Genomic DNA, 17043 nt, shown 5'->3' on the forward strand with positions numbered 1-17043 from the left:
AATCAGACTTCAGTCTACAGTCTCTCATTCAGAATACAGAGTCCACTCCGGCAGGGATGGGGGAAGGCCCCCAGCCAAAGCCCTCCCTCCTAGGATAATACCATGTCAAGCTTCCATGAGTTCGAGCCATTGAGTTCCACTGCAATGGAAGCAGGCCCAACATGTCCATGCCCGCAAAGAAATCCATTTGCCTGCGTTCAACATTGTTGCTATGGTCTCCTGTGCAGTCAACAAGTTGCAATCGAATTGGATCAGATGAGTTATTGATATAGTGCAAGAAATTTAAAAAATTTGTTTAAATGATGAGCCGAGTCATTGACGTCAAGTGCAAAGTGTCTGTTCTAGTAACCCTCATCCACTGCTAAACTATAATCAGCCACTCACTCTCAGCTTCCTATGCTCTGACCATCCATCTTCCAATCTGTGATCAACACAATGGGCCCAACCTCACAATCACCCTTTGATCTATTTAGCCAGCTGACCAAGAGCTTATTCATTGGCCCACTTTCAGTTCTGGTCCATCTCCCTTCAGAACAGGAGACACTGAGGTAATGTAAATGAACGTGCCTTCAACTCAAGTGCTGTCTTCTTTTCCTCTCTCATAGAGACTCCTCCTCCTCCTGGCCCCTCTCCTCCAGAGAGCCTGTCCAAAGACTCACAGCACAAAGATGAGGAAGAGGAAAACAAGATAACTGAGAGCAAGATGCCCGATACAACTGACCAGAGCAGAAAACTACCAGAACCCAGTCATAAAATTCGACAAATCATTCAAAAGTATCAGTCCCGGCCCCCTGTGGTCCCTCCTGTCTACAAACCCAATAGGTGAGCAGGCCCACTCCCCTGGGCAACGAGCACATCACAGTATTGGGGTGGGGGGGCAATGCACAAGCATGCTGGAGAAATTCGGCAGCTTTGATAAAGGGTGGTGTATGTTTCATGCCTGAGCCCTTTGTGTCGGGAGAGGGGTGGCGGGGGAAGAGGAGGGAGGAAGGAGAAGGGGAGGAGCACAGGTTAATAGGTAGGATATAGATGGGAAGGTAGAAGAGAGAAAAAGCTTGAGGTGATGAGAGAGCTTTGAACAGACAGGGAAGGAAGGAGGTGAGTTGCTGGATAGGGAAAGAGAGACATGGGGAGGGGTTTAATGGAAATAGGAGAAGTTGATGTTAATGCCTTGTGGATGGAGAGTGCCCAGACGGAATATTAGATGTTGTTCTCCAACCTGCAGGTAATTTGTTTTGGTGATGCATGAGGCCACAAGTAACATGTTGGGTGGAATTAAAATCGTTGGCTCCTGGGAGGTCCCCATTATTGCAGAGGACAGGCTGAAGGAGCTCAATGGAACCATCTCCCAGTTTGCATCCAGTCTCTCCAACATGGAGACCACAACGGGAGCTCCAGATGGAGTAGATGACCCCTGAGTGAAGTGTTGCTTCACGGAAGGGCTGGGCCACCTCCCCCCCCACCCCCGAATGGTGCTGAGGGAGGAGATGTAGGCGCAAGGGGATCATTTCATGCGGTCACAGGGGAAGGTACCAAGGTGAGGGGGGAAACCAGTGAGAAAGGATGAGTGGATGAAGGGGTCCCAATGGGAGTGGTTCCCACAGAAAACAGAGAGGGAAGAGGAGATGGCATTGCAAATCCCAGAGTTTGCAAACTTTCCTGTTTAACTCTCAACATTGGGTGTTTATTTTAATGTTCATTAAAGAACAGCCATTCTAGTGACTCAGCCTGGTGATTTGGCCTCCTGGTTCAATGGGAGGAAAACTTTCTAGAGCAATTGCCCCACAGATCTATTGACCCAGATCTAACCCTGATCTCGGCAGCTGTCTAAGTTGAGTTTGTATGTCCATCCTGTGACTGTGTAGGTTTCCTCCCATGTGCTCCAATGTCCTCTCACAAACATCTGTACAAAGTGAGGGGAGGAAGATTGTGGGAAGATGTCAGGGGTACATTTTTTACACAGAGAATTGTCAGTGCCTGGATTTGGTCGGGGTGGTGGTAGAGGTTGGAAAAATAGGGACATTTAAAGCACTTAGACAGGTACCTGGATGAAAAAAAAAATAGAGGGTGATGAGGTAGGGAACAGAGGTTCTAACCTTTTTCTTTCCACTCACATCCCACTTTAAGTAATCCCTGTGCCATAGGTGCTCTGTGATTAGTCAGGGATTGCTTAAGGTGATGTGTGAGTGGAAAGAAAAAGGTTGAAAACCACTGTTTTAATCATATCTAATTGACTCATTATTTGCACGGTTTCAGAACTCCAAAGAAAATGGCCCAATGACAATTTTTCTCAAGCAAAATATTTCAGTAACAATCGGGTCTAGAGCAGTGATTCTCAACCTTCCCTTCCCACTCATAGACCACCTGAAATAATCCGTGAGCACTGAAGGCCTAGGCATTACTTCAAGTGGGATGTGAGTGGAAAGAAAAAGGTTTAGAACTACTGGTTTAGTTTTTTCCAATAGGTTTATATAGTCGGGCTGCTCCTGTCCCACCATTGATGATCCACCAATGAGCACAAGAACATAAAGAATAGGAGCAGGTTGCCATTCTGCCCCTTATGCCTATTCTACATTTGAATATTTTAATTTAGAGATATAGCATGGCCACAGGCCCTTCCAACCCACGTACCTATGTGCCCCAAATACACCCATGTGTCTAACTTACTAAGCCTGTACGTCTTTGGAATGTGGGAGGAAACAGACCGAAATGGTTCACTTTATTTGGCTGAAGCCCTCACATAATTGAACAGATATACTTGGTGAATCCGGCATTGCCACTCTGCTGCCAGACAAGGTGAATTCATTCACCATCAACTTCTTCCACAGCTAATATTTCTAATCTTTTCTCCAGGGTTCCAGCAAAACCATTCCTGAAGAAAAATGACCCCAAGGATGAAGCATTATCTCTTTTAAGAATGACAGGATCAGCAAATAGTCCAGAGGTAGGAAAGTCAACTCAGCCCAAACTGGGAGATTTCATTGTGTGTACTCTGCCGTTACAGTAAAAACCTAGTTCCTATATTTTAACACTAACAAGCCAAAGTCTTTTGCAGGAAATTTTAAAAGGGAGTACTCCTGAAGATGCCATGATTATTTTTCAATTCAGGTGTTGATTTAGTTCAACAAGCTTTTTCTTTAGTCTCAAACTTTTTCTTTACACTCCCACATACATAGTGAATGGTCGGGCACTGAGGAATGTGGAAGAATAGAGGGATCTGGAAGTACAGATGCATAATTCCCTGAAAGTGCCGTCACAGTTGGACAGGGTCGTAAAGAGAGCTTTTGGTACATTGGCCTTCATAAATCAAATTTATTAAGTATAGGAGTTGGGATGTTATGTTAAAGACATTGGTGAGGCCAAATGTGGAGTATTGTGTGCGGTTTTGGTCACCGAACTACAGGAAACATGTCAATAAGATAGAAAGAGGGCAGAGAAGATTTACTAGGTTGTTGCCCAAACTTCAGGAACTGAATTACAGGGAAAGGTTAAACAAGTTAGGGCTTTATTCCCTGGAGCGTAGAAGAATGAGGGGGGGATATGATTGAGGTTTTTAAAATTATGAGGGGATAGGCAGAGTAAATATAGGTAGACTTTTTCCATTAAGGGTAGGTGAGATACAAACCAGAGGACAAGGGTTAAGGGTGAAAGGAGAAACATTTAGGGGGAATGTGAAGGGGGAACCTCTTCACACAGAGAGTGGATGGAGTGTGGAATGAGCTTCCAGCTGAAGTGGTGAACACAGGCTCAATTTTAACATTGAAGAAGAATTTGGATGGGAGAGGTATGGAGGGGTATGGGCTGGGTGCAGGTCACTGGGACGAGGCATAAAAAATCGTTCAGCACAGACTAGAGGAACTGAAGGGATCTATGTTCAGTGCTGCAATGTTCTATGGTTCTAAGAGTGGCCAATCTGTCCACAGATTACATGGAGTGCAGATACCTGACATGGCTAAAAAAAAAGAAAGTATTTTAATTTTAAGATGCCTTGCATGACCTTTTCCATTTCCATTGCAGGTTGACAAAAAGGAAGCATCTGCTGCAAAGGATCCACCCAAACCATTACCAAAGCCTCTGTATCGTTCTCAGTCCTCAATACATGAGCAACTGGAGAAATTACTTGCCCCAAAAGTGATCCCACCCCCACCTCCTCCCCCACCCCTTCCTTATGCTACCTTTTTGCCAACTCCAACTCACCCCCCAGAATCACAAAAGAGAGAGGCAGGTAAGGTCACTGTAGAGTGCGTCGAAAGAACCAAAGACTTGTTGATCCAAACCAAGGCTTTTATTAACTAGAAGACTGGAGCGTATCACAAGTAGGTCGACCAGTCCAGAATGACCTGGTCTGGCTAGGAGCAACCCTTTAAGACCTGCCAGTAGGTGTGGCTACATTCTCAGCCAATCACAGTCATCCTACACGACAATTTGTACATATACACATTGGTGATAGAATCTACTATCACGATCACAAAAAGCAACCCCCACGCTGTACAGGGTTATATATTAGGGATTTACACCCCCAGCCTTGCCTTCACCTAACATGTGGCAGAAGGGATGGACCTGTTTGTGAAATTCCACTGCAGACATAATAAATTCCAGGCCTGCTGCACAATATGCAGAGGGGGTGTCCCAGCTTGTGTGGGCTAGTGGCTATTCTCAAAATTTCCAAGATAATTACAGCCCTGCACCCAGGAGGTCTAAAGCTGCTGGTCTGATCAGTGAGACCCTGCCGCTTGCCTCTTGAAATCCAAGGGCTGTGAAGAGCAGGGGATCCTTCCCTCAATGTTTGCATCTCAGGCAAATGGCTCAGCTATATCACGTTGGTGTTTGTGCTTGAATCCCAGTAGCCCAACTTCCCCGTCAGACATTTGTATGTCCAGACCCATTGTAAGACTTGGACTGACATTAGGCTGACACTTCTGGAGTACTGAGGTCTCAGGGGTGGTCCCGACTGACACAAGCTGGCAGCAGCCCTCTTGGGTGAATATAAGAATCGTACACCCTGAATGAAGGGAGGTAGAATTCACTTGCTGTCTTGACCACCATTTTTTTAAATTCACCATCACTGAAACAGATTAAATGACCATTTTGCAATACATAAATGTGCTGGAGAAATTCAGCAGGTTGTGCAACATCCATAGGTCTGAGCCCCTTGGCAGGTATAAACAAAACCAGGCAGGCATCTGATAAAAAGGTTGGGGGCGGGGGGGAGGAGAGCTGAAGGGGCAGGGGGAGGAGCACGGGTGTGGTGATATGTCTCCTCCATTGTATATAATTATGATTGACTACAGTATATATGGAGCTGTCCTGCCCACTGATGACTCATACCCTATGACTCCTCCCCCGTGGTCCTGGGCCATAAAGGTCGAGCCACCTCTCCCTTCCTGCCATTCCTATACCTGGATCCAGGCCAGCGAGGTTCTTCTGCACATTAAAGCCTATCGTTCCCTCTGCCTCATCTTAGTGGTTACCAGTAGTGCACTAAAAGAGGTCCAAGGTGGTTATGGGTGGGAGGGCAGGAGTAAAATGTGGAGAGGGTTGAGGGTAACTCTCTGAAAGGTGAAGGAAGGGGCTGGGGGGGGGCTGGAGAAAAAGAGACAGAGGGATCGATAAAGATCATTTTGCTGGACTTGATTATTGGACCTTGAAGGGCTTAGTTTGGCTGTGACATTTTTGTGCAATAGAGCCACATTTCAACAACACTTCACTGGTTATATCCTTTGGGAACCATGCAAGGCATCTTAAAATTAAAATACTTTCTCCTTTTTTTTTTAGCCGTGTCGTTACAAGATGAGTATATAAAAACCCAGTTCTACAGGCGGAAAGCCAGTGTCTTTTTCTCCTACATCAATAACCCTTGGAAGCTCTATCTGCGCAAAGAGGTACGGTACCTACTCTCACACATCTCCAATGAAGCACATTGCCCAATTGAAGTGTATGGCCTGGTAACAGGCCCGTCCAGCCCAAGTGCCCCCTGCCTCCCAAACGCAGTGATTAATCTATAATCCCCGTGCATTTTTCAAAGGAGGAAGGAAACCAGTGCCAACATGGGGAGGATGTGCAAACACCTTCCAGACAGTGGTTTAAGGTACACTTGTACACTCTACTCTGCTTCCACTATAAAAGGGAAACCCTATTCAAGATGCAAGGCATCACCTATTGTTCAATTAACAAAATCAATATACAGTTTATAAATTGAACCAATGTGCATTTCTACAGAGAGTTATCATTTCCCCTTCATAGAACATGTTGCAGACAGGCCCAGGAGCAGCCCCTTTGGTGCACACACAATTTAAACTAGAGCACATGACACATATCCCTCTATTCCCTCCCGAGTCTTCTTAAATGCTATTCTCATATCTGCCTCCAACACTACTCTGGCACCTACCCTCTCTGTGTAAAAAGAAAGCTTGCCTTGCATATCTTCTTCAAGCTTCCCCCCACCCCCACACTCCACTCCAACCCCTTCACCTTAATTGCACATTATCTAACATGTAGCATTTATAGCCTGGAAATAAGATTCTGACTGGCTATCCTAACGACGCCTCTCCTTGTTTTATCAGTTCTCCCCTCAGCTTACAAATGTGCGCCATCCCTTGATTTCGCAGTCATGGGCGTGAGCTTTCTAAGTAGTCAGTGCTTTGAAAGCTGCAGTGGGAAGGGAGGGGAGAAATATCCTGGGACCAGACTTGATTTCCCGATGTTTCATTCATTGCTGAAGCTAAAAATAAGCAGAATTAACAGTGCACACCGGAAGCTACCATCACGTTATTGATCTCTCAGTGACCTGGAGATAGCAGCCTGTTCAGGAATGACTCCATGAAGAATCTGAATTCGAATAACGTAAATTTGTGAAATCAAATGTCATAAATCAGATCACTTAGAGCATGGATATGCCCATTTGGGCCCAAATAATTCTAAACATTTCCAAACACACGCTTCTGGGAAATTTAATCTTGAAACAAAATACCATCAGAAATTTAATCTGTAAGAAGATCATCTCCGAATAGTGAGGATTCGGTAATGTTGCCACTTGAAATGAGCTGCACACCTGCCTTGTTCCAACATAAATTCATACAATTGAATATTGATTTTGAATTTCTCTACGTTTCTGAGCCTGGTCCAACATCTGCCTTGATTGAAGGTGGGTCCAAGTGGAGTTCGATCTCCCAACTCAACTTGTCGGACGGCTCATTCTTAACATCTGGTCCTCAAGGTGCAGTCTGTCTTCCCCACTATGCAGTCTCCAGCAGACATCACTGCAAAGTGCTGCATTCAGCACATCTGAGATCACAACCAAGCCACTCAGATGTGACCCTGGCTGAAATCTTACGAATCAGGAAAGGCCAGAATCAAACTTGCAGCGATCGGTGCTGGAACCATTGCTGTTTGTCATCTGTATCAATGATCTGGATGATACTGTGGCAAATTGGATCAGCAAGTTTGCAGGTGACACTAAGATTGGAGGCGTTGTGGATAGTGAAGGTTTTCAAAGTTTCCAGAGGGATCTGGACGAGCTGGAAAAATGGACTGAAAAATTGGAAGATGGAATTTAAAGCAAACAAGTGTGAGGTGTTGCACTTTGGAAGGATAAACCAAGAAAAGACGTGTACAGTAACTGATAGGGCACTGAGGAGTACGGTAGAACAGAGGGATCTGGGAATGCAGATAGATAATTCTCTGAAAGTGGCCTCACAGGTGGACAGGACTGTAAAGAGAGCTTTTGGCATCTTGGGCTTCATAAGTCAAAGTATTGAATCCAGGAGTTGGGATGTTATGGTAAAGTTGTATAAGACATTGGTGAGGCCAAATTTGGAGTATTATGTTCAGTTTTGGTCACCAAACTACAGGAAACATATCAATAAGATAGGAAGAGTATGGAGAAGATTTTCTAGGATGTTGACTGGACTTCAGGAACTGAGTTATAGGGAAAGGTTAACCAAGTTAGGACTTTATTCTCTGGAGCAGTAGAAGAATGAGGGGAGATTTGATAGAGGTGTTTAAAATTATGAGGGGGGTAGACAGAGTTAATGCAGATAGGCTTTTTCCACTGAGGGTAGGTGAGATCCAAACCAGAGGACATGGGCTAAGGGTGAAAGAGGAAAAGTTTAGGGGGAACACAAGGGGGAATTTCTTCACTCAGGGAATGGTGGGGGTGTGGAGCGAGCTGCCAGCTGAAGTGGTGAATGTGGGATCCGTTTTAACATTTATGAAGAATTTGGACAGGTATGTGGATGGGAGAGGTGTGGAGGGGTACGTATTGGATACAGGTCAGTGGGACTAGGCAGAAAAATGGTTCAGCACAAACTAGAAGGGCTGAAGGGGCCGGTCTCTGTGAAGTGATGTTCTATGGTTCTGTCCCTCTCCTCCGTACGATGAATCTAATGACAGCACAAAAAGAATCACTGGCTGATCACAGAGACCCTGCTCTTCTACTCCGCTCAATCCCTAACTCTCTACTGTTTCCTTGCAGCTCTTTTATCCCCGGGAGAAGTTCAATAATGAATATATTCTCAACCTGCTGTGTGAACAGGTAAAGAGCCATCCAGTGGACAAATTGTTCACTAATGAACCAAGCTCATCACCTGACGGGCATCACTGAGGCAGCGAATCCACATGTGGATGGGCAGGGGGAACGGCTCCGTGGGAGGGGGACACGGGGAACGGTTCTGTGTGGGGGGTGTCACGGGGAACGGTTCAGTGTGGGTGGGGTCACGGGGAACGTTTCTGTGTGGGAGGGGTCACGGGGAACGGCTCCATATGGGGGGTTCACAGGGACGCAACAGTTCTGTGAGTGGGGAAGGTCATGGGGAATGGCTCCATGTGGGGGGGGGGTCACGAGGAATGACTCCATGTGGGGGGGTGTCACAAGGAGGGAATGGTTCCATGAGTGGGGAAGGTCATGGGGAATGGTTCCGTGTGGGGGGGGGAAATCACAGGGAACGGCTCCGTGTGGGGGTGGTTACAGGGAGGGAACAGTTCCATGAGTGGGGAAGGTCATGGGGAACGGCTCCGTGTGGGGGGGGAGTCATGGGGTCCAGGGTAAGAAGGAGATTGCTGGATTTTACCATCTGGATCCTTTCACCTACTGTATCTCCTAGAGATTGGATACCAGAAACATATCGATGTTCCCTGTCTTGTGTACAAACATTCCCGTTGGATAGTGGTTGCTGCCGCCAATCTACAAACTTCCCATTTACATATTTTAACAACCATACAAACTGCGTAATTGAAGGGAATTGGATATGTATCTTCCATTTCATGAGAGAATACTCTGCAGTCCAGCCCAGCTGACACCATTCAGCCATGTCGAATGTAGAGTCATACAGAAAGGAACAGGCTTCTTGTCCCAACTCATCCATACCGACCAAGTTGGCACCCTGGGCTCATCCCATTTGCCTGCATTTGGTCTATATCCTTCTAAGCCATTTTTAAAAATGTAGATACACCGCACAGTAACAGGCCATTTCGGCCCACGAGCCCGCCCCACCCAATTACACCCAATTAACTTACAACCCCCGGTATGTTTTGAACGGTGAGAGGAAACCGGAGCCAATGGGGAAAACCCATGCGGACATGGGAAGAACATGCAAACTCCTTACAGACAGAGCAGGATTTGAACCCCTATCCTGATTGCTGGCGCTGCAACAGCGTTGCCAAAACCACTTACGCCAACCGGGCCACTCCTAGCCTTCTTATTCACATATCAAGCCTCTGGCAGCTCATTTCTGATGCAGACCACCCTCCAGATGATAAAGGTTGTCCCTCAGGCTCCACTTAAATCTCGCCCCTCACACCTTAAACCGATGCCATGGAGCTCAAGAATCATTTAAGCTGGGAAGAAGGCTGTGAGGGTTCTCTGGCCTTCACGACTTTATGAAACTAACGACCATTTGTGTGATCTCTGGTCACAGGAGTGAAGAAACACTCAGGTACTTGACATTCTAGCAGGTGTGTTTCAGGAAGACACCCAGGTGTCCGAGTCAGCCCAAAACTGACCATGCAAATGGGTTTGAGATGATAGTACGTTTGCATTGCATTCTTTAAATGTCAGATTCTGAGGAATAAAGTCACCCCAACTCGCGAGGACCTGTGTAGGCGTACACAGAGACAGCAGATGCTGAAGAATTGAAACAGTGCACAAAAGTGCTGCAGGAACTCAGCAGGCCATGCGTCATCTCTGGGAAGCCACAGGAAATCAACGGTCTTCTTGGCTGTTCCCTGACCTGATTAGTTCCTGCAGCCCTCGTATGTATTGTAAAGACCTGCACGCAGCAGAACCTGAAACCGAAGTCGTGCAGCTGGTGATGACAGTGATGCCGGGTCGACTTAGAGATTTGGAAGTCAGTGCAGGATTAAGCTGATGCGTCTCCTGAGCCCACCCCAGCTCCCTGAAAGAGCTGTCCAATTGATCCCACACCCACTCACTTTCCCCACTCCCATGCATGTCTTCAATTATTTATTGAATTGCCTTTTTATGGTTTATTTCAAGAATTCACAGATTAACTTGTCAGCAAATTGTACCACCTGAACATAGCCCATGCCTCAGCTCTGAAAACTGTGCTGGCTACATAACATTACAGTATCATCTCCATTGCTTTCCTTTCTGCCTTGGTCTGCATGAACTTGGGTGAATTGAACAGGTCCACCTGTGTCTGATTTCATTTGAAAATCTCCTCAGATTTTGCAGGACACTTATTCGGACAGCTGCAATCGCATTTCAAAGGAAGAACGGCACAAGATGCGGAATCTCCTTGGTATGTTGTGGGAGAGCACTCCCCCCCCCCCCCCCCCCCCCCACTTTAGAGTGGAAAGGCTGCTGCTTCAAAAAGGAAGTAATTTCTGAGTTCTGTGCATAGTTAACATTGTGAACAGATGGCAGTCAGGCAGAAAGGTCTTTATCATCTGCAAGGGGTGTCATTAACAGTGCGGGTGTGGGTGTGAATATGGAAATGTGCGTGTGCACGCGCGCGCGTGTGTATGTGCGGGCATGTGTATGTGCGGGCATGTGTCTGTGTGTGCACGTGTGTGTATTTGTGTGTGAGTGGTGTGTGTGTGAAAGTGGGTGTGTGCATGTGAAAGTGTGTGCATGAGTGAGTGTATGTGAGTGGTGTGGGTGTGTGAAAGTGTGTGTGTGTGAGTGTGCGTGAGTATTTGAGTGTGTGCTGTGGGTGTGTATGAAAATGGGTGTGTGTATTTATGTGTGTGGTGTGGGTGTGTGTGAAAGTGGGGGTGTGTGTGAGTGTGTATTTGTGTGTGGTGTGGGTGGGTGTCAAAGTGTATGTGAGTGTGTGTGTGTGAGTGTGCATGTGTATTTGAGTGTGTGGTGCGGGTGTGTGTGAAAATGGGTGTGTGTGTCTGTTTGTGTGTGTGGTGTGTGTGTCTATTTGTGTGTGTGTGTGTGTGGATGGGTATTATTGAATTCGTGAGGAAGGAGGCAGGGAACTGCTGAGGTTCAGTGAAGATGATAAGCCTTGAAGGTTTGTAGGAATATGTACTTACACACACCAAGTGCCTCATCCTGGTCTCATCTAATTGTGTCCCTGTGCATAGCTGAACTCCAAGTTGGAACTAGTGTCCGAATGCTGCAAGACAGGTTGAAAAAGCGGATCGTCGTGGCTGCACGAGACAACTGGGCTGTTTACTTTTCTCGGCTGTTTTCAGTCAGTGTAAGTACAGCAATGATATCGTCTCTCATGAGAAATAGCTGATGGAAACTATATATACATTAAACATCACTTCCCCTTGCCACACTTTTACTCACACCAAGCAGATGTCATCGTGAACAGATGACGATTACAACCAGGAGGGTCTTCAAGGGAGAGAGCTGTTTATTTCATGTTAGGGATACTCGTTCTGAATTAGGATCACTTCTTCTTCCTGGAGGACATGGGTTAAGGGTAGAAGGAAACGTTAGGGAGGGGGAATGTCTTCAAACAGATGGGAGTGGGGAATGAGCTGGACTGGTGGATGAGGGCTCGATGTCAATATCTGAGAAAGATTTGAGCAGGTACATGGATGGGAGGAAGTGGAACTAGGCATAATATTAGTTTGGCATGGACTAGATGGGCCAAAGGGCCTGTTTCAGTGTTGAATTGTTCAATGTTTCCAGGGTTCTTCACTTTTATTTCAGGGTGATGTTGGCAGCAACATGGAGTTTCTCAGTGTTTCTCACCGAGGAATTAAACTGCTGAAATCTGTGAAAGCAATTGGAAAGAACTTGGAACATTACAAGGTTCTTCAGAGTTACAGGTAAAAGAGTGAGAAGGAATCTTCCATGTGTCAGTTGTCTTTATGTCCATGTTTGCCAGTGGGTCAACACTGAGAAATATATAAAGGAATTTTTACAATATAGGATCCTCTGGGGAAGAGCGATCAAAACATGATATTCGCTTTGATGGTAAACATTTTTATGCATGAAAGTTGCCTCAAAGTTGAAGCTAAGCTATTTACAAGGGTATGTGAGCTGAGGTGAGTTACATTAATTGGGAAATTGGACTAAAAGGGATAATGGTGGATCAAGTACATATAAATAGATAATTGAAAGTTCTAATTGTTGCACAGACCAGCACCAAGTCGTAAGCTCTAGAGGTGAAAGCTTGGTGTGACATTACAAGAACCATCTTACAAAGTTACAGAGAGATACAGTGAGCCTTGACTTGGTGAGGGTTTAAAACAAAACAGCAAAGGACCACCAAAGATTGGAGGGGAACATTGCATATGTACATAAGTAGCACCAGATTATGAGTTCTTCTGCAAGTACCGTATATTTCAAAGTATAAGTCAACCTTCAGGTAAGTTGGATCCCTATTTTCAGCCTCATTTTCACGGTTTTATCATATATTGGGTGTATGTCAACCCCCCCCACCTCCCCCCCCCCCCACCCTGAGCTGTTGAGGGTTGCCATAAGGTGGTTCTTATCATGGAGCCTCCAGCAAAACGATGAAAGTAAGAACCGGGTTTTAAGTTAAAAGTGATAGAAATGGCCAAGGTACCCAGCAACTGCGTTACTGCAAGAACATGATTGTAGGTTGAGTTCTCTTTTCTTTGGTGGGTCGTCTTATACGCCGAATCTACATTGACCAGGGGGTTTTTTTTAGTTGAATTTAAAGTCTCGTTTTTGTATCTGGCGTATAATTCGACCCCTGATTTATGAGTGCTTTCTGAGGGTTTCAAGACTTGACTTGTATGCCAAAATCATAGGTCCGTCGTCCCCCCCACCGCCCCCACCGAAGTTGTTGAGGTATTCAGAGGAGGACAATGGGAATGTTGGTCTTCACAGTGGAAGATCCAAAGAGCAATAAAAACCACCTGGTCCATAACAATGGGGACCTAAATAATTAATTAAGCAGATTAAAAAGGTGGGTGGGACATTTTAGTGGGTGTAGGTAAGTGGGAAGAAGGGCCTGTTTCCACGCTGTATGATTCTTTGACAACCTTCAACTCCATTTTCATGCCTAATCTCCATATTGTTTCATTCCCATCCTGACATGGGCTCTAGAATACAATCTGTCACTTGACGTTGCCCTTCTTGGGAATGTGAGCTTTCTGGGTGACACTGCCTTTCTGTAAAATACTGACTGATTTACCAAAATGTAAAAGAGGCCATTTGGCTAATGCTGGAGCCCAGCAGAGTAATCCCCTCAGTGCCCACCCTCCCTCATAATCTCTCTGTGTCCTTGCAACAGTCTCTCTCACATTCCCACCTCTGATCCCATTTGCCACTGGCCTGCAATGGTAGGGGGAGTTTACAGTGGTCATCTGGCTATTGGAGAAACTGCAGAGCACAGAGCTGGTCACGGGGAAACTTCCCTTGGACAGCTCGGTGTTGAACCTGGACCAGTGGAGCTGCGAAGCAGTGGCAGTCAAACTCTGAAAATCCAGCATCAAGGTTCTCCAGAGATACAGGTGAAAGAGTGAGAGACAGCGTTGGCAGCAGATTTTCAAATTCAAGTTTATTATCATCTTAATGTACATATATACAACCAGATGAAACAGTGTTTTTCTAAACCACACACATACAAACAGCACATAATAATCACGTATAATGACACAATTAATAAAATATATATATATATTCTTTCTTTGCCTTGGCTTCACGGACGAAGATTTATGGAGGGGGTAAATGTCCACGTCAGCTGCAGGCTCATTTGTGGCTGACAAGTCCGATGCGGGACAGGCAGACACGGTTGCAGCGGTTGCAGGGGAAAATTGGTTGGTTGAGGTTGGTTGTTGGGTTTTTCCTCCTTTGTCTTTTGTCAGTGAGGTGGGCTCTGCGGTCTTCTTCAAAGGAGGTTGCTGCCCGCCGAACTGTGAGGCGCCAAGATGTACAGTTTGAGGCGATATCAGCCCACTGGCGGTGGTCAATGTGGCAGGCACCAAGAGATTTCTTTAGGCAGTCCTTGTACCTCTTCTTTGGTGCACCTCTGTCACGGTGGCCAGTGGAGAGCTCACCGTATAATACGATCTTGGGAAGGCGACGTGACCCACCCAGCGCAGTTGGATCTTCAGCAGCGTGGACTCGATGCTGTCGGCCTCTGCCATCTCGAGTACTTTGATGTTAGGGATGAAGGCGCTCCAATGAATGTTGAGGATGGAGCGGAGACAACGCTGGTGGAAGCGTTCTAGGAGCCATAGGTGATGCCGGTAGAGGACCCATGATTCGGAGCCGAACAGGAGTGTGGGTATGACAACGGCTCTGTATACGCTTATCTTTGTGAGGTTTTTCAGTTGGTTGTTTTTCCAGACTCTTTTGTGTAGTCTTCCAAAGGCGCTATTTGTCTTGGCGAGTCTGATGTCTATCTCGTTGTCGATCCTTGCATCTGATGAAATGGTGCAGCCGAGATAAGTAAACTGGTTGACCATTTTGAGTTTTGTGTGCCCGATGGAGATGTGGGGGGGCTGGTAGTCAAGGTGGGGAGCTGGCTGATGGAGGACCTCCATTTTCTTCAGGCTGACTTCCAGGCCGAACATTTTGGCAGTTTCCGCAAAACAGGACGTCAAGCGCTGAAGAGCTGGCTCTGAATGGGCAACTAAAGCAGCATTGTCTGCAAAGAGTAGTTCACGGACAAGTTTCTCTTTGGTCTTGGTGTGAGCTTGCAGGCGCCTCAGATTGAAGAGACTGCCATCCGTGCGGTACCGGATGTAAACAGCGTCTTCATTGTTGACCCAATCTCTCTCCCTCACACACACCCAAACTCTCTCTCTCACACACACACCCAAACTCTCTCACACATACACAAACTATATCTCTCACACACACACCCAAACTCTCTCTCACACACACACATCCAAACTCTCTCTCTCACACACACACAAACTCTCTCTCTCACACACACAAACTGCCTCTCTCACACACACACCCAAACTCTCTCCCTCACACACACACCCAAACTCTCTCTCTCACACACACCCAAACTCTCTCTCACACACACCCACCCAAACTCTCTCACACACACCCACCCAAACTCTCTCTCACACACACACCCAAACTCTCTCTCCCACACACACCCAAACTCCCTCTCACACACACATCCAAACTCTCTCACACACACACAAACTGTCTCTCTCTCTCTCACACATACCCAAACTCTCTCTCTCTCACACACACACACAAACTGTCTCTCTCTCACACACACCCACCCAAACTCTCTCACACACACCCACCCAAACTCTCTCTCCCACACACACCCAAACTCCCTCTCACACACACACCCAAACTCTCTCACACACACACAAACTGTCTCTCTCTCTCTCTCACACATACCCAAACTCTCTCTCTCACACACACACACAAACTGTCTCTCTCTCACACACACACACACAAACTCTCTCTCTCTCCCTCACACACACCCAAACTCTCTCTCTCTCACACACGCACACAAACTGTCTCTCTCACACACACCCAAACTGTCTCTCTCCCTCACACACACACAAACTGTCTCTCTCTCTCTCCCTCACACACACACACACAAACTGTCTCTCTCTCTCACACACATACCTAAACTCTCTCTCTCACACACATACCTAAACTCTCTCTCTCACACACATATAAACTGTCTCTCTCTCTCTCTCTCTCTCTCTCACACACACACACAAACTATCTCTCTCACACACACCCAAAGTCTCTCTCTCACACACACCCAAACTCTCTCTCTCACACACACGCACACAAACTGTCTCTCTCACACACACCCAAACTGTCTCTCTCCCTCACACACACACAAACTGTCTCTCTCTCTCTCCCTCACACACACACACACAAACTGTCTCTCTCTCTCACACACATACCCAAACTCTCTCTCTCTCACACACACATATAAACTGTCTCTCTCTCTCTCACACACACACGCACACACAAACTCTCTCTCTCACACACACTCAAACTCTCTCTCTCACACACACCCAAACTCTCTCTCTCACACACACGCACACAAACTGTCTCTCTCTCACACACCCAAACTCTCTCTCTCTCGCACACTCACACAAACTGTCTCTCTCTCACACACACACACACACACACACACACACACACACACACACACACGTGCGCGCACACACAAACTCTCTATCTCTCACACACGCAAACTGTCTCTCTCTCTCCCTCACACACAAACTGTCTCTCTCTCACACACACCCAAACTGTCTCTCTCTCACACACACACACAGACTGTCTCTCTCTCTCTCACACACACAAACTGTCTCTCTCTCTCTCTCCCTCACACACACACACAGTCTCTCTCTCACACACACACACATACACAGACTGTCTCTCTCCCTCACACACACACACACACAAACTCTCTCTCTCTCACACACACACAAACTGTCTCTCTCACACACAGAAACTGTCTCTCTCTCTCCCTCACACACACCCAAACTCTCTCTCTCACACACACACAGACTGTCTCTCTCTCTCACACACACAAACTTTCTCTCTCACACACATACGCCCAAACTGTTTCTCTCCCTCACACATACGCCCAAACTGTCTCTCTCCCTCACACACACACACAAGCTGTCTCTCTCTCACACACACACACA

The 17043-nt window shown here is 46.5% G+C and overlaps 1 protein-coding gene across 7 annotated transcripts in view; it reads left to right on the plus strand.

The window, feature by feature from the left end:
- The window catches only part of myo15b (myosin XVB), a 248999-nt gene that overhangs the window by 198425 nt on the left and 33531 nt on the right, over nt 1–17043 (plus strand). For all 7 annotated transcript variants that reach the window (XM_069929307.1, XM_069929308.1, XM_069929309.1 and 4 more), the window contains 8 exons: nt 606–822; nt 2854–2944; nt 4018–4225; nt 5776–5882; nt 8474–8533; nt 10682–10757; nt 11554–11669; nt 12134–12252. In XM_069929307.1, coding sequence (XP_069785408.1) covers nt 606–822; nt 2854–2944; nt 4018–4225; nt 5776–5882; nt 8474–8533; nt 10682–10757; nt 11554–11669; nt 12134–12252 — 994 coding nt within the window. The remainder of the gene's footprint in view (nt 1–605; nt 823–2853; nt 2945–4017; nt 4226–5775; nt 5883–8473; nt 8534–10681; nt 10758–11553; nt 11670–12133; nt 12253–17043) is intronic.

This window comes from Narcine bancroftii, chromosome 3 (genome assembly GCF_036971445.1).
Source record: "Narcine bancroftii isolate sNarBan1 chromosome 3, sNarBan1.hap1, whole genome shotgun sequence".
NCBI lineage: Eukaryota > Metazoa > Chordata > Chondrichthyes > Torpediniformes > Narcinidae > Narcine > Narcine bancroftii.